This window comes from Ovis aries, chromosome 10 (genome assembly GCF_016772045.2).
Source record: "Ovis aries strain OAR_USU_Benz2616 breed Rambouillet chromosome 10, ARS-UI_Ramb_v3.0, whole genome shotgun sequence".
Taxonomy (NCBI): Eukaryota; Metazoa; Chordata; class Mammalia; order Artiodactyla; family Bovidae; genus Ovis; species Ovis aries.
The window spans coordinates 33,490,664-33,516,670 of NC_056063.1; the positions used below are offsets into that span (position 1 = coordinate 33,490,664).

The following is a 26,007-nucleotide window of genomic DNA, read 5'->3' on the forward strand; positions in this document are numbered from 1 at the left end:
GGTCCTTAACTATGCTTAATGACTAAAGTATTATTTGGTCTGCTGGGACTATTTCCCTTTGTTTCTGCATGTTCTCACTTCTCTGATTAAACCTATTCTTTGGCTAAAGCTTTTCCACAGATAAAAGGCAGTCAGAGAACATGGCTTGGCTTTCTCTGCCCACCAAAGCAAAATAAAAAATACACAGAGAGAGTTTGGAGGAAATAGAAAGATGGCTTAATTCTCAGCCAGTGGAGAGAGCAACACACTAGGCTCAAGCTTCAAGAACTGTGTCTGCCATCCATGAGGGGTCTAAGGGCTTATACAAGATGAGGGCTCAGAGCCAGGGGTCATGATGAGGAACAAAAGTGTTCGGATCTTGATTTCTTCCTCTTGCATTGTTTCAAAGACAGTCATAGGCTGGTGTCAGTAACCCAGTAACTGGGGCTGGCAGTTTGATGCCTCTGTGACCTTTTTTCTGATATGTAACTGTAGGGGGAAGGGTTGTAAGGGTCAACACCAGATACAAGATGTATTTAGCATGTAGAGCCAAAGGAAAATAGATGTGAAGTGTAGCTCCTGCTGAGTCAGCGGGCAGAAAAGCAAACTTGGTTGCAGGCTTGCGGACTTAGGAGCAGTTAAAGCAAAACACTTTCTGTGAGTTTGGGTCTGCTCACTGTTCTCTTTATTTTCTTTGTTCTCAGAAAGGGAAAGAGAAAAACTCATTTCTCTCTTTTTAATGTTTTTCCTTTTCACTGCAACAGGACTGTAGGGCCTGTTCCATTTCAGTACCTGTGTAGATTCTAATATGGTAAAGACTGATTGATAGAAGCCGCATAAACAAAAGCTCCTTGGGTTCTTTGCATATGAAGAGTTCCTGAGATCTTCCAGTTTGAGAAACAATGATTTAGGCTACACCAATACTGGCAAAAATCATCGATTGTCAAATTTACTTTATGTCATGTTAAGTGAGGTATTGTCTTACCCTGATGCATTCACTCATCGATAAGATATATTATGTATTTTTTCACCACTTAGGAGAAAGGTGAATTGGCTTCTAAGTGTAGAAGGCCTCCTTTTCAGTCTGTGAGTAAGGATGAGAAGCTTGGCCACCCCATCTCAAAAGTGCAGCATGGAGGGAAGGCGCTGAGCCCTCAATCGTCAGAACTCTCGGAGGCCAGCTGGGGAGGCTTCATCTCATTCCCGGCAAAGGCCAGGGGCCAGTCTGGGATTAGGGCTGTTTGTGCTGAGCTACAACATACATTCAAGATCTTCCTCGAAAGGATCAGCAATTCTGGTCCTAAGTGGTCTCCGTGGCCTGAGGCTGGCGAGTAACTCTGAAGTGCCTTCCTTCAGCTTGCTGCCCCTTTAAGCCTGGCAGCTGCCCTGCAGCAGTTACGGTAACTGAACTCAGTCAGGTCTTGTTGCTCTACTTGGCAGTCTGCCACTGCTCCCCTTTCACCCCAGGTTCTTGCCCCCCAGGTATCATGGGGCAGGTGATGAGAAGCTCAATCAGGGTCCTGTGTGAATGGCCAGAGAAATAATCAGCTGAGATGATGGATTCAATTGTAATTTACGTATTGCTTAAACATATGCTAGTGCGTGACCTGTCACTGTTCAGTGGACGCCAGCGTTATGCTATATGTGACGATGTGTGTACAAAGGTCATCACTCTATTTTTACCCTATAGCATGAAGAGCCTTAATCATTTTGTCACATTTGCTTCCAGGATTTTCTCTTTACATTCTTTAGAAAAAAGGAATCGTTAGGATAAAGCAAAGTAAAAGCCACCTTTAACCATTACCTCTAGGCTCATTCCTCCTTTCCCCCCTTTCCCACCTCCCAGACAAAGCAATAACTATTATAAGTGTGCTTTGCATGGTTGTTACCAAAAATGCAAATCCATGTGCCCAGGGCACAGTGAGGCCAATCAATACTAAAACACTGGAGTCTGGAACAGAGAAAGGTTTGTTACAGGGCCACACAAGGAGATGGGTGGCTCATGCACCAAGAACCCCAAAGTTATTCAAGGCTTTCAGTAAAGCCCTTTTCTAGGAAAGGTGAGGGAGGGGCCTTGTCAGTTGCTGCAGACTTCAGATCCTTGTTTTTGAGGCCAGTTCATGGTCAGATAACGATGTTCTTTTAAACCTCTACCAAACAAGTGTTATTCTCTGTCCTGACAAGAAAGAGCCAGGTCCCAAGCACACTGTTACCTTCCCAGGTCCCAGTCCTGGCTGAGAGGAGGCAGAGCTCAGCTGGCAGTACCCTAAGGGCCAGGTCCCCACACCCTGCCCAGTTGTCATCCTGGAAGGAGACAGGCATCCAACTCAACTGGCCCTTGGACTCCTCAGGCCTCAAGGTGGGGGCAGTTCCCACAGACTGCAACCCGGGCAAACAGCTGCAACCATTGAGGTCACAGAGACAGGAATGAGTGAGGTTCACTGCTGCCTCAAGGCCTAGTCCTGGCCAATGGATGGCCCTGGCAAGGGCTCTGGAGCCCTGCAAGACACAGCCCCCAGCCTGTTCGCTGGCCGCCCGCCTCCCCCCAGCTCACCCTCTGGCCCAAGGCCAGGCAAGCTGGAGGGTCTCAGGGAGAAGGCAGGGATCTGCCTCTTACCTCATTCTCCACCTGAGGACCACAGCACCACCAACTGTTGACTGAGTCACTTCTTTAATGGCTCCTCATTGACAGTTGGTTGCTTGTGGACGGGGCCCACCAAGGGTCTGACCAATGGCTGAGGAGGACCCGTTGCCTGGTAACAGGGTGCTGAGTAATGGTGCCCAGCAATGGCTGCGTGCTAAGGGATGTGCTCTGTTACATGATTTTAGTCCTTTTTTAATTTATAAAATCACATTTATAACTATAGATCCATAAACAAGACTTAGTATTGTAGTTATGTATTTTAAAGTTTACATAAATGATTTAATAGAGTACATGGATCATTTTCATGGGCTTCTCTGGTGGCTCAGTGGTAAAGAGTCTGCCCACAATGCAGGAGACCCAGATTTGATCCCTGGGTTGGGATGATCCCTTGGAGAAGGGAATGGCTACCCACTCCAGTATTCTTGCCTGGAGAATCTCATGGACAGAAGAACCTGGCGGGCTACAGTCCATGGGGTCACAAAGAGTCAGACATGACTGAGCAACTAAACAACAACTGTAACGTATCATTTTCACATCATTCTTAGGTTTTTGAGATTATCTGTCTATGGATCTAAGAAGAGCTGTTTTTCAATTTGTTGAGCTTTTTTTAATTTGTAAGGATAAAAGTCTTGACTCCCAAGTTCTTTACACATTGTACCAGAACAACTTGTAAAGTAGGCTCTTTGAGAATATTCTGTAGAGGCCATCATGTTTTCTGATACAGTTCTATTTTTCCCTTTTCCCTTTTTTTTTTTTTTTACCTTATTGTACTGACTAAAGCCTCCAGTATAACACTGTGTAGACACTGTGAGAAAGGACAGCCCCATATTGTCTCCAGTCTTACAGAGAAAGCATTCAGTCTCTGGAAATTAAGTATGATATTTGCTGCAGGTTTTTCAAAGAAATCCTTTGTCAGGTTGAGGAAATTTCCTTCTTTTCTTGGTTTGCTGAGAGGTTTTATTGATTAATGTTAAATTTTATCAAATAGTTTTGTATCTACTGACATTATCACCGGGCTTTTCAGTCTTTTGACGTTTCATTTTTTTTTATTTCAAATGATTTAACCTTGCTTTCTAACCCTAACCTTAACCCCACCTGTTGTTCAGTCACTCAGTCATGTCCGGTGCTTTGTGACCCCATGGACTGCAGCATGCCAGGTTTATCTGTCCATCACTGTCTCTCAGAGCTTGCTCAAACTCATGTCCATTGAGTTGGTGATGACATCTAACCATCTCATCCTCTGTCATCCCCTTCTCCTCTTGTCTTCAATTTTTCCCAGCATCAGGGTCTTTTCTAATGAGTCAGTTCTTCTCATTAGTGCCCAAAGTATTGAAGTTTCAGCTTCAACATGAGTCCTTCCAATTCAGGACTGATTTCCTTTAGGATAGACTGGTTTGATCTCCTTGCAGTCCAAGGGATTTTCAAGAGTCTTCTCCAACACCACAGTTCAAAAGCATCAGTTCTTCGGTGCTCAGTCTTCTTTAGGATCCAACTCTCACATCCATACATGACTGCTGGAAAAACCAAAGCTTTGACTATTTGGACCTTTGTCAGCAAAGTAATGTCTTTGCTTTTTAATATGCTGTCTCTAGGTATGTCATAGGTTTTCTTCCAAGGAGCAAGCATCTTTTAATTTCATGGCTGCAGTCACCATCTGCAGTGATTTGGGAATCCAAGAAAACAATGTCTTTCACTGTTTTTATTGTTTCCCCATCTATTTGCCATAAAGTGATGGGACTGGATGCCATGACCTTCGTTTTTTGAATGTTGAGTTTTAAGCCAGATTTTTCACTTTCCTCTTTCACCATCAAGAGGCTCTTTAGTACCTCTTCGCTTTCTGCCATAAGGGTGGTGTTATCTGCATATCTGAGGTTATTGATATTTCTCCAGCAATCTTGATTCCAGCTTGTGCTTCATCCATCCCAGCATTTCGAATGATGTACTCTGCATGTAAGTTAAGTAAGCAGGGTGACAATATAGAGCCTTGATGTACTCCTTTCCCAATTTTGAACCAGTCCCCACATGATCATCATTAGTTTCCTGACACAGGAAAGTACCACAGAATGGCTGATTTAGGACAGCAGAGGTTTATTGTCTCATGTTTCTTGAGGATAGCAGTCTGAAATCACGGTGTCATCAGCCCATGCTTGATGTGAAGCCTGTAGGGAAGGATCATTCTTAGTTCTTTCAGTTTCTGGCCTGTGTCAACAAAATTCCATTCTTTACATCCTTCTTCACATGACATTCTCTGTCTCTGCACGTCTTCCATTTGTGTGTCTGTCTCTGAGCCCAAATTTCTCTCTTTTATAAGGCCACTAGTTACATTGGATTCAGGTTCATCCTAATGACATCATCTTAATTTAGTTAAATCTGCAAACAACTTATGCTATGGTTTTCAAGTTTGTGTCCTGCCTCCCCACCATTCATATGTTGAAATCCTAACCCCTCAAAGGTGATGGTATTTGCAGGTGGGGCCTTCGGAAGGAGCTTAGTCATGAAAGTGGCACTCTCATCAATGGGATTATTGCCTCATAAAAGAGGGTCCAGAGGCACCATAGACCCTCTTCCAGGTGAGAACACAGAATGTGCCAGTTATGAATCAAGTGGATGGTCCATGATCAGAACGTGGTCATGCTGGTGTCTTGATCTTGAACTTCTCAGCTTCCAAAATTGTGAGAAACAGATTTCTGTTGTTTATAAGCTACACTATCTGTGGTATTCTATTATAGTGGCCCAAACAGATCTAGACAATATATTTCCGAATATGATCACATTGAGGTACTACTCCAAGGTCAGAATGTCAATATATTAATGTTTCCTTTGGTGGGGAAACACAATTCCACCTATAAAAATTAGGATGTATAATCATTTTGCATAGTGGTAGATTTTAAATACTTTGCTAAAGATTTTTGTGTCCATGTTTATAAAGTATTTTGTACCATTTTTTTCTTGTAATGACTTTGGTTTTGGTATCACTATAATGTAGCTTCATAAAATATTTTGGGAAGAGTTCCTGCTTCCTCTCTTATTTTTCTGTGGCTAACTTTAAGATTTTCCCTTTGACTTTTGTTTTCTGTGTTTACTACATGTGTAAGTGTGATTTTGTTTTCATTTATCTGATAAAGATTTGTTGGTTTTCTTGCTTTTATGGAAGAGTCGTAGCCATTGGTTCTTCACATGTTGCCTCTGCTCCATTTTTTTTTCTCCTCTCTTTTCCCTGTAAGACTCCAATTAAATTTTTGTTAGATCCTTTCACTTTATTTACTTGAATTTCTTTATGTATATTCCATCTATTCCCTTCCCCAAGCTGTATTTTTCATAATTTCTCAGATCTCTGTTTTGTCTTATTATTTTCACTTTCAGCAGCAGCCTATCTGCAGCCAAATTTGTCCACTGAATTTTTAAGTTTGAGTATGACGTCCCTCATTTATAGAGGTTTTGTCTGATTCTTTTTAACACTTGTTGGGTTACTTCTCATAGTTTCTCTCCATATAGGTATGTTAAAGCTTATGCTTTTTTTTTTAATATGGTTATTTTCTTTCTAAAGAAATCTGTACCTTCTAACTCAAGCATTTGAAATCTTTAGTGGGTAGTTTCTGCCATCTTTTATTCATAATGCTGATTATTTATGATGCTTTGCTTCGTTTTTTGGCTATATATTACTCCTTCCCCTCCATAAGTAATTTGTGGGGATTTTTTGAGGCTTAGGATAATGGTATTTTTCTTTGGAGTGGACTCCTCTTTGTTTTAGTCATTTCTAGCACTACCAGTGCTGAACCCTTTTAAGTGAAGCTTGAGGTTTCTTTCAACTCTGGTGATGCCAGTTTGGGTTATTTTGCTAGACAGCCAGCCTACCAGAAGTTATAACCTTCCAGGATGTGTTCTCTGTCTCCTTCCTTCCTTCCTCCCTCCCTTCCTTTCTCTTTCCCTCTTCCCCTTTTCTCTCTCCTTCCTCAGGAGATGAATCTGTGTGACCATAGGTTTCTTTCAGATTCCCTAAGCCTTTCAGGACCTGAGTCTTAACTTACATACCCTCTATTTCTCTATAGTTAACTTTAGTAGGACTTTGCAAATTTCTTCTTGGAAAAAGTGCTTTTTGATTTTTTTCACCTATTTTTCTGGATTTTTCGCTTTTGACTGAATTTTTGCCCAATAATAGCTCTTATCTTGACTATTCAATGCATTCTAAAAACTTAAAAGATTTTTTTGTTTGTTTGTTTTTAGCATTTTAAAATGTTTCAGTAGAGAGTTTGGTCACAATAAGATTGCCCACCATTATCTAAAGCCTTATTTTTGTGTCTAAATAAATCACTGCTTAACTATTAGTCTTGATTACCAAAGTTTTTCATTCATTTCTCGGTGGGATATTCAATCTTCTGTCTCTGGCTTGAATGTTTCAGTGGTAGACTATAAGTGTGGCCCCAGTATTCCCTTTCCTTCCAAACTTTGTAGGAGATTGAATTGGTTTTAGGGGACTTCCCTGGTGGTCCGGTGGTTAAGAATCTGTCTTGCAATGCAAGGATATGGGTTTGATCCCTATTCTCAGAACTAAGATCCCGAGCGCCACGGCAACTAAACCTGTCTGCTGTAACCAGTGAGCCCTGGTGGTCTGAAGCCTGCACAACACAAGACAAAAGGAGGGTCCCCAGTACTGCAACCAAGACCCCACACAGCCAAATAAATGCATTGAATAAACTAGCTTTTGATTGAGAATAATGATTTTTTTTAAAAAGAATAATGATTTGTTTTTCATTATTCTTAAAGTCCAACAAACTTTGTCAGGAAGTGTCTTGGCATATGGCTTGATTGTTTTGTATCAGATTTGCCTTAATCATGTCATGTCCCTTAAAGAAAAGTCTTTAATAACAAGCTTATTCTACCATGGCTTTGGATACTTTTATTTGTATTTTTTTATTTGCATCAGCAACTTCTTAGCTAATTTTTTCATTTTTTGTTTCTTTCTCAAGGACAACAAATATACACACATTGGATATACTTTGTCCTAAATTTGTAATTTTTCTCCAATTCTTTATCCTCTGTGCTCTTTCAAATTTCATCTTGCTTAGTGTTCTGTAGTATGTGCAGCACACCCCCTCTTTTCAGTTATTATTTGAGTTGCTTCAATGTAGCTTTTCATTTTCTTAAGGTATTTTTCTTTTTCATTTCTTCCCTGAGCTCTTTCAGGTCAGTTGAAAATTCTTCTGAAAATTCTTCACTTTACTTTTTTGAAGATTTTAAAAACATGAACCATTATTAAAGTCTGTATTGAATTTATTACAATATTTCTTCTGTTTCATGGTTTGGTTTTTTGGCCAGAAGGCGCTGTGGGATCTTAGCTCCCATACCAGGAATTGAGCCCTTAGCCCTTGCATTGGAAGGTGAAGTCTTAACCACTGTACCACCAGGGAAGTCTATCACTTTAAAAAATGATTTTTTTTGAGCTCTTGTTTCATCATGGCTATATTTAATTTCTTTTAAAGTAGATGCATTTTCTATGTGTTTTGTTACTTACTTCTTTTGATATGCAAACAATTCCCTTTGTCTTTTGTTCCTTCGACTTTGTCGTATTTTGGGCAAAAGGCTGCGTGACTTTGCATGGATTCTCTGCTGGATCACTTTTCACTGCTGCTCAGTTTCCTAGGCCACTCTCCAGCCCAGATACCTGCTGAGGAAGGAGGCACTTAGCGAGTGAGCAGGGGCATCGCCTTAGGCTTGTCCCTTCCCTGTGGGAACAGTCGGCCACTGGCAACCTTCCCTTAGGTTGCAGATCAGCAGGCTTTGCGAGGTAGCCCTGATGACACAGGTCTCTGGTTGGGTGAAGACCCAGAGCTTTGTTTACTTTCAGCAGCAGCAGCTTAGCTGTCATTCACCTCTTTTCTTGAGTTTCTCTTGTATCTTCCCCTCACTCATGGATACTTTGTTAGTGAAATGTGGGAAGAGAAATACCTGGACTAAGCTACAATTATGAGGGTCAAATCCCTTACCCAGAGAATCTGAACATCTATTTTAACCCTGAGCTGAAAGAATTTTGACAAGTCTGGGCAATGTGGGCTCTGGACAGATAGAGTTACTTTCTCAGTGTGGATGGCATGCAGGCCAGAGCCCCTCCCCAAGCTGGCCTCTCCTCACCGCAAACAAAGCTACCTTTGGCCCTTTGGTCAAAAGCCTTCCTCCTTCTTCAGTTAGTAGATGTCGGAGTAGGAAAGCTACATAGGCAAGGAAGACTATTCAAGACTCTTGCAGAAAGAAGGGAGACAGAACTCAACTCAGCTGACACAAAGGACGGGAGAGAGATTTTTAAGAGCTGAGGTGGGGAAGAGGGGGCTCATGGACAATCCAGGGTTTGAAAATTCACTTTACCCAAAGGAAAAGTACAGTCTCTCCACTTTCACAACAGGAAGGAGTTTTCCAGCTTTGAGCAGGGTGTCAGCTGAAGTCAGGAGTCTATGGTCCTTAGTTCAGTTCAGTTCAGTCGCTCAGTCGTGTCCGACTCTTTGCGACCCCATGAATGGCAGCACGCCAGGCCTCCCTGTTCATCACCATCTCCCGGAGTTCACTCAGACTCACGTCCATCGAGTCCGTGATGCCATCCAGCCATCTCATCCTCTGTCGTCCCCTTCTCCTCCTGCCCCCAATCCCTCCCAGCATCAGAGTCTTTTCCAATGAGTCAATTCTCATGAGGTGGCCAAAGTACTGGAGTTTCAGCTTTAGCATCATTCCTTCCAAAGAAATCCCAGGGTTGATCTCCTTCAGAATGGACTGGTTGGATCTCCTTGCAGTCCAAGGGACTCTCAAGAGTCTTCTCCAACACCACAGTTCAAAAGCATCAATTCTTCGGCACTCAGCCTTTTTCACAGTCCAACTCTCACATCCATACATGACTACAGGAAAAACCATAGCCTTGACTAGACGGACCTTAGTCGGCAAAGTAATGTCTCTGCTTTTGAATATACTATCTAGGTTGGTCATAACTTTTCTTCCAAGGAGTAAGCATCTTTTAATTTCATGGCTGCAGTCACCATCTGCAGTGATTTTGGAGCCCAGAAATATAAAGTCTGACACTGTTTCCACTGTTTCCCCATCTATTTCCCATGAAGTGATGGGACTGGATGCCATGATCTTCGTTTTCTGAATGTTGAGCTTAAATCCAACTTTTTCGCTCTCCTCTTTCACTTTCATCAAGAGGCTCTTTAGCTCCTCTTCACTTTCTCCCATAAAGGTGGTGTCATCTGCATATCTAAGGTTATTGATATTTCTCCCGGCACTCTTGATTCTAGCTTGTGTTTCTTCCAGTCCAGCGTTTCTCATGATGTACTCTGCATAAAAGTTAAATAAGCAGGGTGACAATATACAGCCTTGATGTACTCCTTTTCCTATTTGGAACCAGTCTGTTGTTCCATGTCCAGTTCTAACTGCTGCTTCCTGACCTGCATACAGATTTCTCGAGAGGCAGGTCAGGTGGTCTGGTATTCCCATCTCTTTCAGAACACAGTTCATTGTGATCCACACAGTCAAAGGCTTTGGCATAGTCAATAAAGCAGAAGTAGATGTTTTTCTGGAACTCTCTTGCTTTTTCCATGATCCAGCGGATGTTGGCAATTTGATCTCTGGTTCCTCTGCCTTTTCTAAAACCAGCTTGAACATCAGGGAGTTCACGGTTCATGTATTGCTAAAGCCTGGCTTGGAGAATTTTGAACATTACTTTACTAGTGTGTGAGATGAGTGGAACTGTGAGGTAGTTTGAGCATTCTTTGACATTGCCTTTCTTGAGATTGGAATGAAAACTGACCTTTTCCAGTCCTGTGGCCACTGCTGAGTTTTCCAAATTTGCTGGCATATTGAGTGCAGCACTTTGACAGCATCATCTTTCAGGATTTGAAACAGCTCCACTGGAATTCCATCACCTCCACTAGCTTTGTTCGTAGTAATGCTTTCTAAGGCCCACTTGACTTCACTTTCCAAGATGTCTGGCTCTAGATGAGTGATCACATCATCATGATTATCTGGGTCGTGAAGATCTTTTTTGTACAGTTCTTCTGTGTATTCTTGCCACCTCTTCTTAATATCTTCTGCTTCTGTTAGGTCCATACCATTTCTGTCCTTTATCGAGCCCATCTTTGCACGAATTGTTCCCTTGGTATCTCTAATTTTCTTGAAGAGATCTCTAGTCTTTCCCATTCTGTTGTTTTCCTCTATTTCTTTGCATTGATCGCTGAGGAAGGCTTTGTTATCTCTTCTTGCTATTCTTTGGAACTCTGCATTCAAATGCTTATATCTTTCTTTTTCTCCTTTGCTATGGTCCTGGATGATTGTACTTCAGAGATATCCCAGGTCCTTGAGAAAGATTCCCTGAATCTTAGAGTTGGTAAAGGGCTTTTGAGATTTACATACATTTCAAAGGGCATAGAGTAAGTTTAGTTACAATTACAGGTCATCTAAAGAGAATACTTTAGAAAAAAGAAAAGTGACTTCAAGGGCCCTTGAAGAAAGACACCTGTTTGCACTTTAGTCTAGATGACGGTCATCTTGGTCAGGGTTCAGGTTTCTGATCTGGGAGCCATTGCTCCTTAGCCAAGACACTCTTCAGGGGGCCCCCATCCCATCTCCTCCTCTGCTTCCCTTTCTTCTGTCTCTCCTTCTCCTTTTTCTGGGTCCAGCCGCTGGGTCCTAATTCATGGTCCCTCACCCCTTTCTTGGGCCCTGTGCCCACCCAGAGCCTCTAGGGCAGGGGAGGGGAGGGGTATGGAGGAGGGCTGTGGAGGAGTCTGGCTGTCCCCTCCATTGCAGGGCAGCAGGGGAAGGCTGCCCTATCTCTCTTGGCCCAGGTCATTATCCCTGGGGGCAAAGAATGCTGTCCTCCCTAGGGGACTCAAGAGAGGCTGTGTATGACCCCTCCACACACACACAGACATGCACACACAGAGTACCCGCTGCCCTTCCTGGAGCCTGCCTTCACCTGAGTTTCCATATAAAGTCTTGGTGCTTTCTTGCCACAGGACCTGTTTGCTTCTCTGGGGGCTGTCGGAGGTGGAGGAAAAGATGGGCTGGAGGCAGTCTGTGCAAGGAGCAGACATGCCAATGGCCCGCACCATTTACCTCAACGAACCCCTTAGGAACACTTTCTGCAAAAACTCCATCAGGTGAGAAGACTGTGGAGGTAGGAGGAGAGGAAGGAGGAAGGAGGCAGCTGTGGTCTTCCCCGCAATAAACAACACTTTGTGTGGATGCTTGAGGCTAGAACAGTGTTCTTGAACCTGCAGGAACTCACTGCAGAGGCTTCTTGAAGTTGCTCTCTGCTCTGACTTGTCCTCATTTGCAGGCACCCACCCACCAGCTGAGTGCTCTAGCAAAACCACTTGCTAGGGAGTGGGGGAAAGCACTCGCCAGGGGAGCCACCCACCAACATCACCCGCTGGGGAATGAGCATTAGCTAGGAAGAGTTCTGCTTCCTGAGGAATTCACTGAGCTGAGTACTGAAACTCTGCAGAGGCAGTTTAGATAAAAGCCTAAAAGGGACTTTTTTTCATATATATGTTTATAACTTCCCTGGTGGTTCAGATGGTAAAGAATCCACCTGCATTGCAGGAGACCTGGGTTCTATCCCTGGGTCAGGAAGATCCACTAGAGAAGGAAATGGCTACCCACTCCAGTATTCTGGAGACTTCCATGGGCAGAGGAACCTGGTGGTCTATAGTCCATGGGGTCGCAAAGAGTTGGACATGACTGAGCAACTAACACACATAAGCACACACACATATATATGTGTATATATGTATACACACACATATACATATATTTTTTATTTTTTTAAAACCAGGCTCTAAGGCCAGAGGTTGGATACATGAGCTCAGTAGTCAGTAAGCTTTTTCACTATTAACTAACTAATCAAAGAGCTTAAAAATGTGCGTCACTGACTTGGCAAGAGAAACAGGATATCTCTGAAGCCAAAAATGAGGGCAAAGCAGGAACCCAAAGAGGTCAAGGATGCTGATGTGGCTGGTTTCTGAGGACACCTGCCCAGTTCTGGTGACTTAGGGCTTCAGATTTCGTGCTCAGTGGGAGGAGGGAACTCAAACCTGAGGCCACACCTGGTGGAAAACAGAATTGGAAACCCACCACTGTAATACTGTGTCTTTGGAGGACTACCTCCTAAATGAAGGGAGAATAAAACATCTGCTTTTTAAAAGGCACATGATGAAGAAATTTAACCTCTTTTAAATTTGGCTCTGGCTTTAATATTTATAAAATTATTTTATATATCAATAGTCTTAAAAGTTATTAAATGTAATGTACTTGAAGAGCAGTTTTGGATAGCTAATTATTAATTCTATTTAGTCCATGAGTCTTTCAAAAATATCCTGCCTTAGGGAATTCTTCAAATTCGATGAGGATGAATTAAAAGAAGAAATATTAAATTTCCTATCTCAAAATTCCAAAATTTTGGTAAAATAACATGCATAATATCTGGCAAATCCAAACATAATAAAGAATATAAGGAGTATATGAAAAGAGGAAAGTATTAAAGATAAGTGAGGTACCCAGAACACATTTTAAAAAATTAACCATACTTCAATAGAGTTTACAAAGATATTTGAAGAATTTGATTCTTTATATTTTTGGATTTATAGAACTACAATTTTTAAACCGTTCATATCTACCTATCATCTCTCTGTCATGGTCTGAATTCCCCCAAAGTTCATATGTTGAAATCCTAGCCCTCCAATGTGATGTTTTAGGAGGTGGAGCCCTTGGGAAGTGTTGGGGTCATTCAGGCAGAGTCCTCATTAGTGGACTTGTGACCTTGGAACTGGTGATGGACAGGGAGGCCTGGAGTGCTGCGATTCATGGGGCCGCAAAGAGTTGGACACGACTGAGCGAATGAACTGAACTGACCTGACTTTATAAAGAGCCCCAGAGAGCTGCCTTGCCCCTTCCGCAATGTGAGGTTACACTGAGAATGTCAGTGGGGAAGTAGACACTCACCAGACCCTGAATTTCCTGGTGCCATGATCTCAGACCCCCAGCCTCTGGAACTGTGAGAAATAAATGTCGGTTGTTTATAAGCACCCAGTTTATGGTATGTTTGTTACAGCAGCTCAAATAGACTGAGACACTATTCTAGACCAAAAGACATACTGTCTATGCTTTTATACATGTTAAACAACCTTCACCAGCGATGATGCCGGCTTACACCTGCATCATCAGTTTGAGAGCTCACATTTCCTCGTGTCCTTGCTGATAATGCTGGGATTGCTCAGTCGCTCAGTCATCGCTGTGAGAAGTGAAAGCCTCTTGCTTTTTATTCCTTTGATTATTAGAGGTTTATTTGCTTTCTTTGTGTTTACTGGCCGCTTGTATTTATTCTTTTGATAATTACTTGTTTATGCTTTAGATCCCTTTTTATATTATGGTGAATGTTGTTTGCTTAATGGTTTTTAAAGACTCGCTGTATACTAGAGATATTAGCCTCTTTTTCCTATGTGCTACAAATATATTTTTCCTAGTTGGTTATCATTTTTCAGTCTTATAGTGCTTTCTTTCTGAACAAAACTTATATTTTTATATATCAAAATTTTGCTCATTACCAGGTTGTGTTCCTTATTACCTTCTCCTTTGCATGTGTTTATTTTTTTTTTCTTTTGAATTTTTTGCTATGTATTGGAGTATAGCTGATTAACAATTTTGTGATAGTTTCAGTTGAACAGCAAAGGGACTCATCCATGCTGTTCTCTGCTTTTAGATCCTTGGTTCTCCACATCTGCCTATGTATTCACAGTACTTGATGAAATGGGGAAACTCTTGTTTTACCTTGGGTTTTTTTTTAAAAGATAACAATGAATGCTGTGAAAAAAGACAAAATATCTTTAGAAAAGGCTCAGCATTTTAAAACAATGTTTTATCCACTTCTGAGTTATAACCAAATTTTGTGTTTTCCATTGGTGTTTCCTGAGTTCAGAAGGTTAACTTTCTACCTTTCTACCCACAGCACAGCCAAATACAGCATGTGGTCATTTCTCCCTCGATATTTGTATCTGCAGTTTAGCAAAGCTGCCAACGCCTTCTTCCTGTTCATCACTATATTGCAGGTGATATTTTGAACATGTTGTTAGGTTCAGATTTCTAAGAAGTAAAAAAGGTATAACAATCTCGTGAGTGTGACACAGAGAATAAGTTTAAGCACTGTAAAGAGAGAACTCTCCTCTTCAAATATTTAACTTACTCAGTGAGACACTAAACTCTGTTTCTGGGCTGAAAGACATGTTGGTGAACAGTAGATGAATTAATGAGATATATTTGAAGTGACTTTTGTCATTTGTGCCACCTCCATAATAATATAATTTTACTGTGTTTTGAAAGATATAATTTACCCTGTCATGTTAGTTTAAAATAACATCCCCCCCAATAATGATAAGAACACTTAACATGAGGTCTAGCACCTTAACAAACTTTTAATTCTCCAATCTCCAATAAAGTGCTATTACCTGTAGGACCTTTGCTGCCCAGCAGATCTCTAGAACATCTTCATCCTGCATAACTGAAGCTTCCTACTCACTAAGTAACAGCTTCTGCTTCCCTCCCCACCCCACCCCCACCCTCATCACCAGCCTCTGGCACCCACTGTTCTCCTTGATAATTCTGTTAGTTTGACTATTTTAGATATCTCATATCAGTGGAGTCATAGTCTTGTCCTTCTGTGACCAGCTTTTTTCACTTCCATAATTTTCTCAAGGGCCATCCATGTTGTCACATATGGCAGAATTTCCTTCTTTTAAGGCTGAACTAGGTGTATGTACTGTTATACAAAGAGATAGTAAGCAAACAAAACTACTAAGGCAACATAGAGAGTGTACCTAGGCCCACGTCTGGAAATATAGTCTAAATACTGACTTAAAACTAACATTAAAAAAACAAAGATCGTGGCATCTAGTCCCATCACTTCCTGGAAAACAGAAGAAGAAAACATGGAAGCAGTGGCAGATTTTATTTTCTTGGGCTCCAAAATCACTGCAGATGGTGACTGCAGCCATGAGATTAAAAAATGCCTGCTCCCTGGAAGTAAGGCTGTGACAAACCTACACAGCATATTAAAAAGCAGAGACATCACTTTGCCAACAAAGGTCCATATATTCAAAGCTTTGGTATTTCCAGTAATTATGTGAGAATTGGACCATAAAGAAGGCCTGGTGCTGAAGAACTGATGCTTTAAAATTGTGGTGCTAGAGAAGACTTTTAAACATCCCTTGGACTGCAAGGAGATCAAACCAGTCAATCCTAAAGGAAATCAACCCTGAGCATTCACTGGGAGGACTGATGCTGAAGCTGATACGCCAATACTCTGGCCACCTGATGCAAAGAGTTGACTCCCTGGAAAAGACTGTGAAGGTGGGAAGGGTCGAAGGTAAAAGGAGAAGTAGATGGCAGAGGATGAGATGGTTGGATAGCAACACTGACTCAATGGACATGAATTTGAGCAAATGCCCAGAGATAGTGGAGAATAGTGGAGCCTAGTGTGCTGCAGTCCATGGAGTTGCAAAGAGTCAGACCTGACTGAGTGACTGCACAAGAATTTGTCTAAATCTGGAAAACTAAAGGGTCTGACTCCAGACCTCACCCACCCTTGCATCCATCAGAAAGCAACTACAACCTGTTTCAATCACTTTATTTTTCACAATCTAGACAGTAGGGGGTAACCCGAGAGCACTGTCTACAGGTAACTTGTACCCAGGAAACATTATTCTTCTGGACCTCCAAAAAATTTCTCCTCTTCCTCAAAAAGAAGTAAGATTAATATAGCTGATCATTTGGATTTAGCTATTTTTAAAAGATGCTGTTTTATTTATTATTTTAAAATTTTCTTTACTTTTTTGGCTGTGGGGCTTGTGGAATCTTAGTTCCCTGACCAGGGATTGACCCAAGGCTTTGGCAATGAAAGTGTGGAGTCCTAACCTCTGGACTGCCAAGGAACTTCCTCCAAAGATGCTATTTTAAACATTGAGGTTTTGAGCTGTTTCAACCAAAGCATAATAAAGTGTCTATTAGAAAAGGTAACACAATGATTGAAATGTTATTAAGCAATTGCTCTGGGGACTTTTCCATAGTGTATCACATTTAGTGTCTGGGCTTCCCTTATGGCTCAGGGAGTAAAGAATCTGCCCGCAAACGTGGGGGACCAGTGTTCGATCCCTGTGTCAGGAAGATCCCCTGGAGAAGGGAATGGCAACCCACTCCAGTATTCTTGCCTGGAGAATTCCATGGACAGAGGAGCCTGGCAGGCTATATAGTCTATGGGGTCTCACAGAGCTGGACACAACTGAGCGACTAACACTTTGACTTTTTGACTTTGAGTATTTAGTGTCATACTCCAGGGGTGATTTTGGTATCCTGAATCCTTTCCCTTTGTATTTAATGTGTCTGTTGTTGTCACGTCCTGGATCATGCCATTAGCAGTGTAACTTTCAGTATATGCAAAATATAATAAGGGCTTATGAAATTAATAGTGTAACTCTATTTTGCAGCAAATTCCAGAGGTATCTCCGACGGGAAAATACACAACTCTGGTGCCTCTGCTAGTTATTCTTGTAATTTCAGGCGTTAAAGAGATTGTAGAAGATTATGTAAGTTTACTGTTAGTAAATCCTCTCAAAACCACTGCCTTGAATGTAAGAGGTGTATTTCTTGCTCTCTCTCTCTCTCTCTTTTTTTTTTTTAAATTTCAGGCTACTGGTTGGAACTGTTTGGTTCTTTAAATCCATAGTTGATATGAAGAGTGAATTAAAGTTTTGAGGTTTCACGTTTTTAATCGTGTGTGTATTTGAGAGACCAGCAGGACTTCGTATCTATTCTGAGAACTGTGATAGTATCTGTGGGGACATAATCCAGCCAGAGGAGAGAATCCTAAATGGCAGAGGAGGATGTGCACACAAACTGTGCTCTTACTTCGTTACTCCTATAACCTTGGCAGAGGAGTGATTTTACAGGTGCCTGCAGATTTCAGTAGGAAAATAAAAGAAGACACATAGCTAACAGTGTTTTCTTTTGCTGCAGCTGGGGTCTCTCTAGAGTTGTCTCCTCCTCCTCACCTACAGTCCTAATGCTCGTTTCTAAAATAACTAGTGGTGGTCATTCGTACGTTTCTGCCTCACTCCTACCAGCTTGTTATGTCATCAGTTAAATCTGTTAGGCCTTTCCATTGGTTTATGGTATGAAAGAATTTTTCAAACTTAAAAGCTTTTGGTTAAATTGAGGCAATATTCAACATAGCCAATTATGTGTTTTGCCAAATAGTCATTTACAAACACCACATGAAATGCTAACGTTTCAAGTAAGCACTTTACTATGCAGCAGGCACCGTGCTATGTGTCAGTATATCTGTGTGTGTGTGTGTGTGTGTGTGAATTCATTTAAAGTGAGGCACAGACAAGTCAGTGGTCTGATGAGGCTGTCACAGTCAAGGGCAGAGTTGGGATGTCAGCCAGGGCAAGCTGGTTCTAGCTAGAGCTCCCACACTTGACCACGTTGGTCGTCAGCCTCCCTTAAGGCGCACCTCAGTTTAGGAAGTCATATAAAGGAGAAAGGAAAGTGAAATCAGTTATAGCCAAAAACCTGCTTTATAGTTAGGGTTACTACCTCTATTCTTTTTAAACCCACTGTGTCTTGTGTGATTTAAATGATTCATTTCCAACTTTTGATATCATGGTTTTTTTTTTTTTTCTCCTGTAACAGAAACGACATATGGCAGACAAATTAGTTAACTCAAAGAACACAATAGGTAAGATATTAGATTTAGCTTTTAGCCTATTTCATTCTAAGAAAATATCCAAATTCATCAAGTAGATACTTGTAATATGTTTTATTACATATTGGTATTTAAAGAAATACAGAAATAAATAGCAAAACCCAGAAAGAAACTCAATTTCCATATGTTAGAATCATGTAAATACATCAACTAGAATAAAAGGAAAGATAAAAGATGGGGAAGGGTAGAGTATTCAGGATATGAACAATTTTTTTTGGTTTTTTAACAATTCGTATGTCTGTAAAAGAGATCTGGGTGTTACATATTCTTTCAGTCCCGGTTTTGATATGTGCTGTCTCTGTATTTGATTGGAAAAATGTTGCTCTTCAGGCTACAGCCCGTATTTTAGCATATAACAGCAAACTGTTTTCTCTTGGGATTGGAAGTGACTTAATACAGCCTCTATCTGCCTGTCTATTTATATTATAATATATGATTATCCTATCATGTTAGTTATGTATATGCTCTTTTTGGTTAAAGTGCATATTAATCTTTCAGTTTATATAAAAGTTAAATTAACAAAGATAATATAAAGAAATGCCTGTAGTCTTTGGGAAAAGGTATCTTTATTACACTGAATACATAGCTGTTTCTTTTTCAGTGTTAAGACAGAATGCATGGCAAATGATTCCATGGAAAGAGGTAAGAATGTATTTAATGCTTAACTTAGTCATAAGCATCTACCATATTTAAAGCTAACAGATTTTTATCTGTGAAGTGTGTCTTTCGAAACCATCATATTGTCCACTTGTTGTTGTTTATGAGGACGTAGAGAATCAAAGAGAACGAGCCTCTTGCTCAAAGTTATGTGGCCAGGAAGGAGTGAAATGGATCTGAACTTAAGTTGGCCTAGCTAGAGGTCTACACACCTCCACTGTGCCTGGGTATTACCTCCATGTTGCTGCATGGAACATTTAAAGTCAGTTCAGTTCAGTCACCCAGTCTTGTCCTACTCTTTGCCACCCCATTGACTGAAGCACACTAGGCTTCCTGTCCATCACCAACTCCAGGAGCTTGCTCAAACTCATGTCCATTGAGTCAGTGATGCCATCCAACCATCTCATCCTCTGTTGTCACCTCCTTCTGTCTTCAATCTTTCCCAGCATCAGGGTCTTTTCCAATGAGTCAGTTCTTCACATCAGGTGGCATAAGTATTGGAGTTTCAGCTTCAGCATCAGTCCTTCCAATGAATATTCAGGACTGATTTCCTTTAGGATGGACTGGTTGGATCTCCTTGCTGTCCAAGGGACTGTCAGGAGTCTTCTCCAATACCACAGTTCAAAAGCATCAATTCTTTGGTATTCAGCCTTCTTTATAGTCCAACTCTCACATCCATACATGACTACTGGAAAAACCATAGCTTTGACTAGATGGACCTTTGTTGGCAAAGTAATGTCTCTGCTTTTTAATATGCTGTCTAGGTTGGTCATAGCTTTTCTTCCAAGGAACAAGCATGTTTTAATTTCATGACTGTAGTTATCATCTGCAGTGATTTTGGAGCCCCCCCCCCCCCCCGCTACCACCACCAAAATAAAGTCTCTCACTGTTTCCATTGTTTTCCCATCTATTTGCCACGAAGTGATGGGACTGGATGTCATGATCTTCGTTTTTCGAATGTTGAGTTTTAAGCCAGCTTTTTCACTCTCCTCTTTCACTTTCATCAAGAGGCTCTTTAGTTCCTCTTCACTTTCTTCCATAAAGGTGGTGTCATCTGCATATCTGAGGTTATTGATATTTCTCCAGCAATCTTGATTCCAGCTTGTGCTTCATCCAGCCTGGCATTTCGTATGATGTACTCTGCCTGCAAGTTAAACAAGCAGGGTAACCATATACAGCCTTGATGTACTCCTTTCCCGATTTGGAACCAGTCTATTGTTCCATGTCCAGTTCTAACTGTTGCTTCTTAACCTGCATACAGATCTCTCAGGAGGCAGGTAAGGTGGTCTGGTATTTCCATCTTTTTAAGAATTTTTCCATCTGTTGTGATCCACACATTCAAAGGCTTTGGTGTTGACTTTAAGTCAACGGTTCACAACCTGTTGTTATGGGTACAAGACAGCATTTATATGGAGGATATCACAGAGGAATGAAAGCTTCAGCAGATTCAGTTGTTCTAATGTAGCTGAATTTATTAGGATGGCCCCAGAATTTTCATCTTATACTTTTTCTTGAGAATATATGACAGAGTTTGCTTTTAATTGTGCTTTTAAAAATTCATGCTTCTGTGTTTTCTCTCCTGGTTTAAAAGGTTAATGTTGGTGACATTGTGAAGGCCACCAATGGGCAGTTCCTTCCTGCAGACATGGTCCTGATTTCTTCCAGGTTAGTTATGTTAGTGGGCATTTAATGAACTTTTGTTATGAAATAGAAATTAAACAGAAAAACCAAAGGCCTTTTCTTCTTTCACTCGTTTCACCATCCCTTTATACTGGAGATCAGTGATTGAAACATTTTCTGTAAAAGGACACATAGCAAATATTTTCAGCTTTGGGGGCCATGCAATCTCTGTTGTAGCTACGCAGCTCTTTTTCTGTACTATCAGAAACAACCAAAGGCAAAATGTAAACAAATAGAATGATTGTGTCCCAGGAAAACTTTATTTATGAAAATAAGCAGGGGCTAGATTTGGCATTTGGGTCATAGATTGATGATTGCTATTCTGTACTTTTATCATCTTTTCTTTAATTTCCCTGGACATATTTTCTTCTATTCTGATTCTGAGGTTAATTTTATCTCTTCTACAATTTCTATAGACATTCAACAAATCTAAAATATTTTACACTTATTATCTTGTTTTATTCTCATGTAACAAAAGGATATATTTTATAATAGAAACAAAAATGATAGGGTACTTAAGAACAGATCTGACAAAACATATGCAAGTGCTTAATGGAAGACTTAAATGTATGGAGAAATATCATGTTCTTGGATAGGAAGATTCAATATTATAAAGATGTCAATTCCCACCAGACTGATCTAAAAGCGTACTGCCATTCCAACCAAAATCTCAAACATGTTTTAATGGGAATCGACGAGCTGATTATAAATATCTAATTTGTACCTTTGAGATTGTGCAGGTGTTGAATGATGACATTCAATGCCATTGAGAGGAGTCATTATACTTCCCAAGAGAGGGCAAGATGCCCTGCCATGCAGGGTCAAAGGGGAAGCATTGAAGTTGGTCAGGAGGCAGAAATGAGAGAGAGGAAGCCGAAGTCAGAGCCTTTAGTGAGATTTCTGGAAGAATGTCAGGGTAGGGCAGAGTGAACCATTTAGGATTGCTTAAGCTCTAATACTTTGGCTACCTGATGCTAAGAGCCAACTCATTGGAAAAGACCCTGATGCTGGGAAAGATTGAGGGCAGGATAAGAAGGGGTCAACAGAGGATGAGCTGGTTGGATGGCACCATTGACTCAATGGACATGAGTTTGAGCAAACTCCAGGAAATAGTGAAGGACGGGGAAGCATGGCCTGCTGCAGTCCGTGGAGTCATGAGAAGTTGGACTGTACTTAGCAACTGAACAGCAACAACAGTCTTGGCTTATTCTGCTGGGCTCTGGGCTATAGGTCTCCTGTTGCCGAGTACCAGGCCCTGGGATGATTTAGGGCACAAGTGTGTGAAAGTTAGATAAAGTAGGTGTTTAGGGAGCATAGACTCAGGATTGGCTGGTTTGCACGTGAAGGCACACTCCTGGTAGAGCCCTTCTCTGTCTCTAAGGATCAATTGCCCTTGAGAGTTGCAGTCTCTCTCCAGCCAACACGATTTGTAAGATGTCAGGACATCATAAGATACAGAAAGTCAAAGACAATGTTAATATAAATGTATTTGGAAGAGCAAAGGGCTGAGAACAGTCAAGGCACTTATGAATAGGAATAAAGACTCAGACATAGAGAGCAAACTCAAAGCAGGGGAAGAAGAGGGTAGGATGAATTGAGAGAGGAGCTTGAAATATATACTTTACCATGGGGTTTCCCAGGTGGCGTTAGCAGTAAAGAACCCACCTGCCAGTGCAGGAGATATAAGAGATGTGGGTTTGTTCCCTGCATTGGGAAGATCCCTTGGAGAAGGAAATGGCAACCCACTCCAGTGTTCTTGCCTGGAGAATGCCATAGACAGAGGAACCTGGCAGGCTACAGTCCATAGGGTTGCAAAGAGTCAGATATGACTGAAGCAACTTAGCACGCATGTGTAAAATAGATAGGTAATGGGAAGTTGCTCTGTAACACAGGGAGCTCAGCTTGGTGCTCTGTGACAACCTAAAGGGGGTGAGATGGGTTGGTGGGAGGCAGGTTCAAGAGGGAGGGGACATGTGTATGCCTATGGCTGATGTATGTTGATGTATGGCAGAAATCAATACAACATTGTAAAGCAAGTATCCTCCAATTAAAAATAAATTTAGAAAAGAATAATTTGAGGGTAGCTGTCTGACTTCATTTAAAGAGACGATTTTCAATTTGTAGCCGTTTAGACGGGTTAATATTGGCACTGGAACAGAAAAACTAGAATCATGGGAGGTAATAGAGAATCCAGAAACACATCTGTACATGTTGGAGCTTTGATGCATGACAGTGGTGGCACTCTGCTTCAGTGGTAACAGGAGTCAGAGTTAGAGTTAGTTGCTCAGTCATGTCTGACTCTTTTATGACCCCATGGACTGTAGCCTGCCAGGCTCCTCTGTCAATGGAGTTCTCCAGGCAGTAGTACTGGAATGGGTTGTCATTCCCTTCTCCAGGGGATCTTCTCAACTCAGGGATCAAACCCAGGTCTCCTGCATTGCAGGCAGATTATTTACCATCTGAGCCACCAGGGATGCCAGTGGTAACAGGACGGGCTGTTAAATAGTAATGGTTTGGAACTGGTTACCCACATAGCAAAAAGTGAGATTCCTTTCTACACAGAAACCAACCTTAGGGAATTCCCTGGCAGCTCAATGATTAGGACTCTTGGGCTTGTAGGATTAGACTGCTGAAATCAACTGGCAAGGTAGTTGTTGTGGTCCTTTCAGTTCTGAAGAATCCTTACTGATGTAGATCATATTTCATGGTTACAATTATTGGGAAATTAAATTGTTGGAGAGGTATTGATTCAGTATCATTCATTTTATTTTCTTTAGTGAACCTCAGGCAACATGTTTTGTTGCAACATCTAATCTGGATGGAGAGACAAATCTAAAAATACGGCAGGTAAAGGCACCTTTATTTACTTATTTGGTTGCACCTGGTCCAGGTTCAGCACCTGAACTCTTAGTTGCAACACATGGGATCTAGATCCCTGACCAGAGATGGAACCTGTGCCCTCTGCATTGGGAGCCTAGAGTCTCAGACACTGACCCACCAGGGAAGTCCTGAGATGTCTTTCTAATTCCTAACTTTATACTTGAGTCCACAGTGTCAAGTTTTGTCATGTAGAAAATTTACTTTTTTTTCATGATGAAAATGGTCTCACCACTAATAAATGGATGTAATTTATTCTCATGAGATATTTAGAAGGTACTTTCAAAAGAATAAGTGAGAACTACATGAATGTGTCACTCACTACTGCAAGAAAAATCATATTGTATAAAATTCAGGTCGTAAAGGATGACACACCTTTATGCATTTTGTTTTGAGTTTGATATTTCTGCTGATGATTTGATGATAAAACTGTCCTGAATAAATATAACTAGATCAAAGTGTGTTACTCGCTCAGTCATGTCCAACTGTTTGGCACCCTGTGGACTGTAGCCCACCAGGGTCCTCTGTCCATGGGATTCTCCAGGCAAGAATATTGGAGTGGGTAAGCAATTCCCTTCTCCAGGGGATCTTCTCAACCCAGGGACTGAACCCAGGTCTCCTGCATTGCAGGCAGATTCTTTACTGGCTAAGCCACCAGGGAAGTTGTCCATAACCAGATTAAATGAGAATATAAATGAACACTGGGTGGTCTTATATATCATTGCTTTTAAAACTACCATCTGAACTTTAGATTAGCATGTGATTAAGAGTAGGGAGAGGCAGTGTTCAATTATCTTTTCATTAATGGAGAAAAGGGCATTGATCTTTGCTCTGTTAGTTTGCTTAAGTAAGGAAGTCCCTGGTTTTATATTTGATTATTTGCATGTCTGTTGCTATCTTTACTGCAAACTTTAACTTGATTTGAAAATAGAAAACAGGTTTAGAATTTGTTAAATCTATCATCCTTGTAAAAGTAATTGAGAAAATGAGTTTATTTTGCCGCTGTCACTTTCCAAATCCCACCTTTGTCCTCAGTGCTAATCATGGTAATAGTCTGGTACCTACCTGATTTTTTAAAAATTCAATTACAGACTTCTGTTTCTGCAAAGATGGAGTAGACATTGTTTTACCTATTTTTTCCTGCTAAGTACAACTAAAGACTTTGGCTTTTATATAAAAAACAAACATAAGACTCTGAAAAACTGAAAGAAGAAGCCAGATAGCAGAACCCTGGGACCCTGGGAACAATGTGATGGCTAGTTCCCTGTTCTTTCTTTGGCCTCATTTATCTCAGGGTCCACATAGTCAAAGCTGTGGTTTTCCCAGTAGTCACACATGGATGTGACAGTTGGATAATAATGAAGGTTGAGCACTGAAGAATTGATGCTTTTGAACTATGGTGTTAGAGAAGACTGTTGAGAGTCCCTTGGACAGCAAGGAGATCAAACCAGTCCATCCTAAAGGAAATGAACCCTGAATATTCATTGGAAGGATTGATGCTGAAGCTTCAATACTTTGGCCACCTGATGCAAAGAGCCGATTGGTTGGAAAAGACCCTGATGCTGGGAAAGATTCACGGCAAAAGGAGAAGGGGGTGGCATAGGATGAGGTGGTTAGATAGCACCACCAACTCAATAGACATGAATTTGAGCAAACTCCAGGAGATAGGAAAGATATTCCTTCCAATGACTATTCAGGGTTCATTTCCTTTAGGATTAGGAGACCATGTGGACAGTAGTAACAAGGCATTGCAACCCATTTAAGCCAGGGAGGTGTTGTTGAAGGTCTACATGGTGATCAGGGCTCTCACCCTTGCCCAGCTATACCTGACCACCCCCTCAACTTGGCCATCAAAAGAGGTCAAGTTTGCTACTTGTTTGCTTATCCCCCATCATGCAGTAATGAGATAGCACTTTCATGCCCTGTCAGAGAGGTGCCAGAGGAAGCCAGCTAAGGTTTAAATGATGTCTAGTATCATGTAACATAATACATGTAACATGCAAGCTGTCCGGTTTCAGTCAAAATTTATTCACCATACCCCAAACCAGAAGGATCTCAAACTCAATGAAGAATGACAACCCATGATGCTAACACCAAAATAACAAAAAATGTAAGCATTATCTGACATAGACACTACAGGGGAGATTAGAAAAAAAGGCTTTCATGAGCAATGACAAAAATGCTTGAAACAAAAGTCTCAGCAAAGAAACAGTCTCAGCAAGGAAATTTGAAAATTTAAAAACTTAAAAATACAATAACTAACCCCCTCCCCCCACAGACACACACAAAGCAACCCCCAAAGCAACCCACCAACCACATGAAAAAAGCTCAGGGGTTGGGCTCAACAGCAGAATATAAGGGCTGGAGAAAAGAA

At 41.2% G+C, this 26,007-nt stretch overlaps 1 protein-coding gene across 1 annotated transcript in view; it reads left to right on the forward strand.

Moving 5' to 3' along the window:
• The first annotated feature begins 11,695 nt into the window (after positions 1-11,695).
• Positions 11,696-26,007, forward strand: part of LOC101115135 (phospholipid-transporting ATPase IB-like) — a 112,595-nt gene continuing 98,283 nt past the window's right edge. The window contains exons 1-7 of the mRNA XM_027973843.2: positions 11,696-11,763; positions 14,610-14,709; positions 17,140-17,238; positions 18,347-18,392; positions 19,021-19,061; positions 20,668-20,741; positions 23,534-23,603. Of these exons, the coding sequence (XP_027829644.1) occupies positions 11,696-11,763; positions 14,610-14,709; positions 17,140-17,238; positions 18,347-18,392; positions 19,021-19,061; positions 20,668-20,741; positions 23,534-23,603 (498 nt within the window). The remainder of the gene's footprint in view (positions 11,764-14,609; positions 14,710-17,139; positions 17,239-18,346; positions 18,393-19,020; positions 19,062-20,667; positions 20,742-23,533; positions 23,604-26,007) is intronic.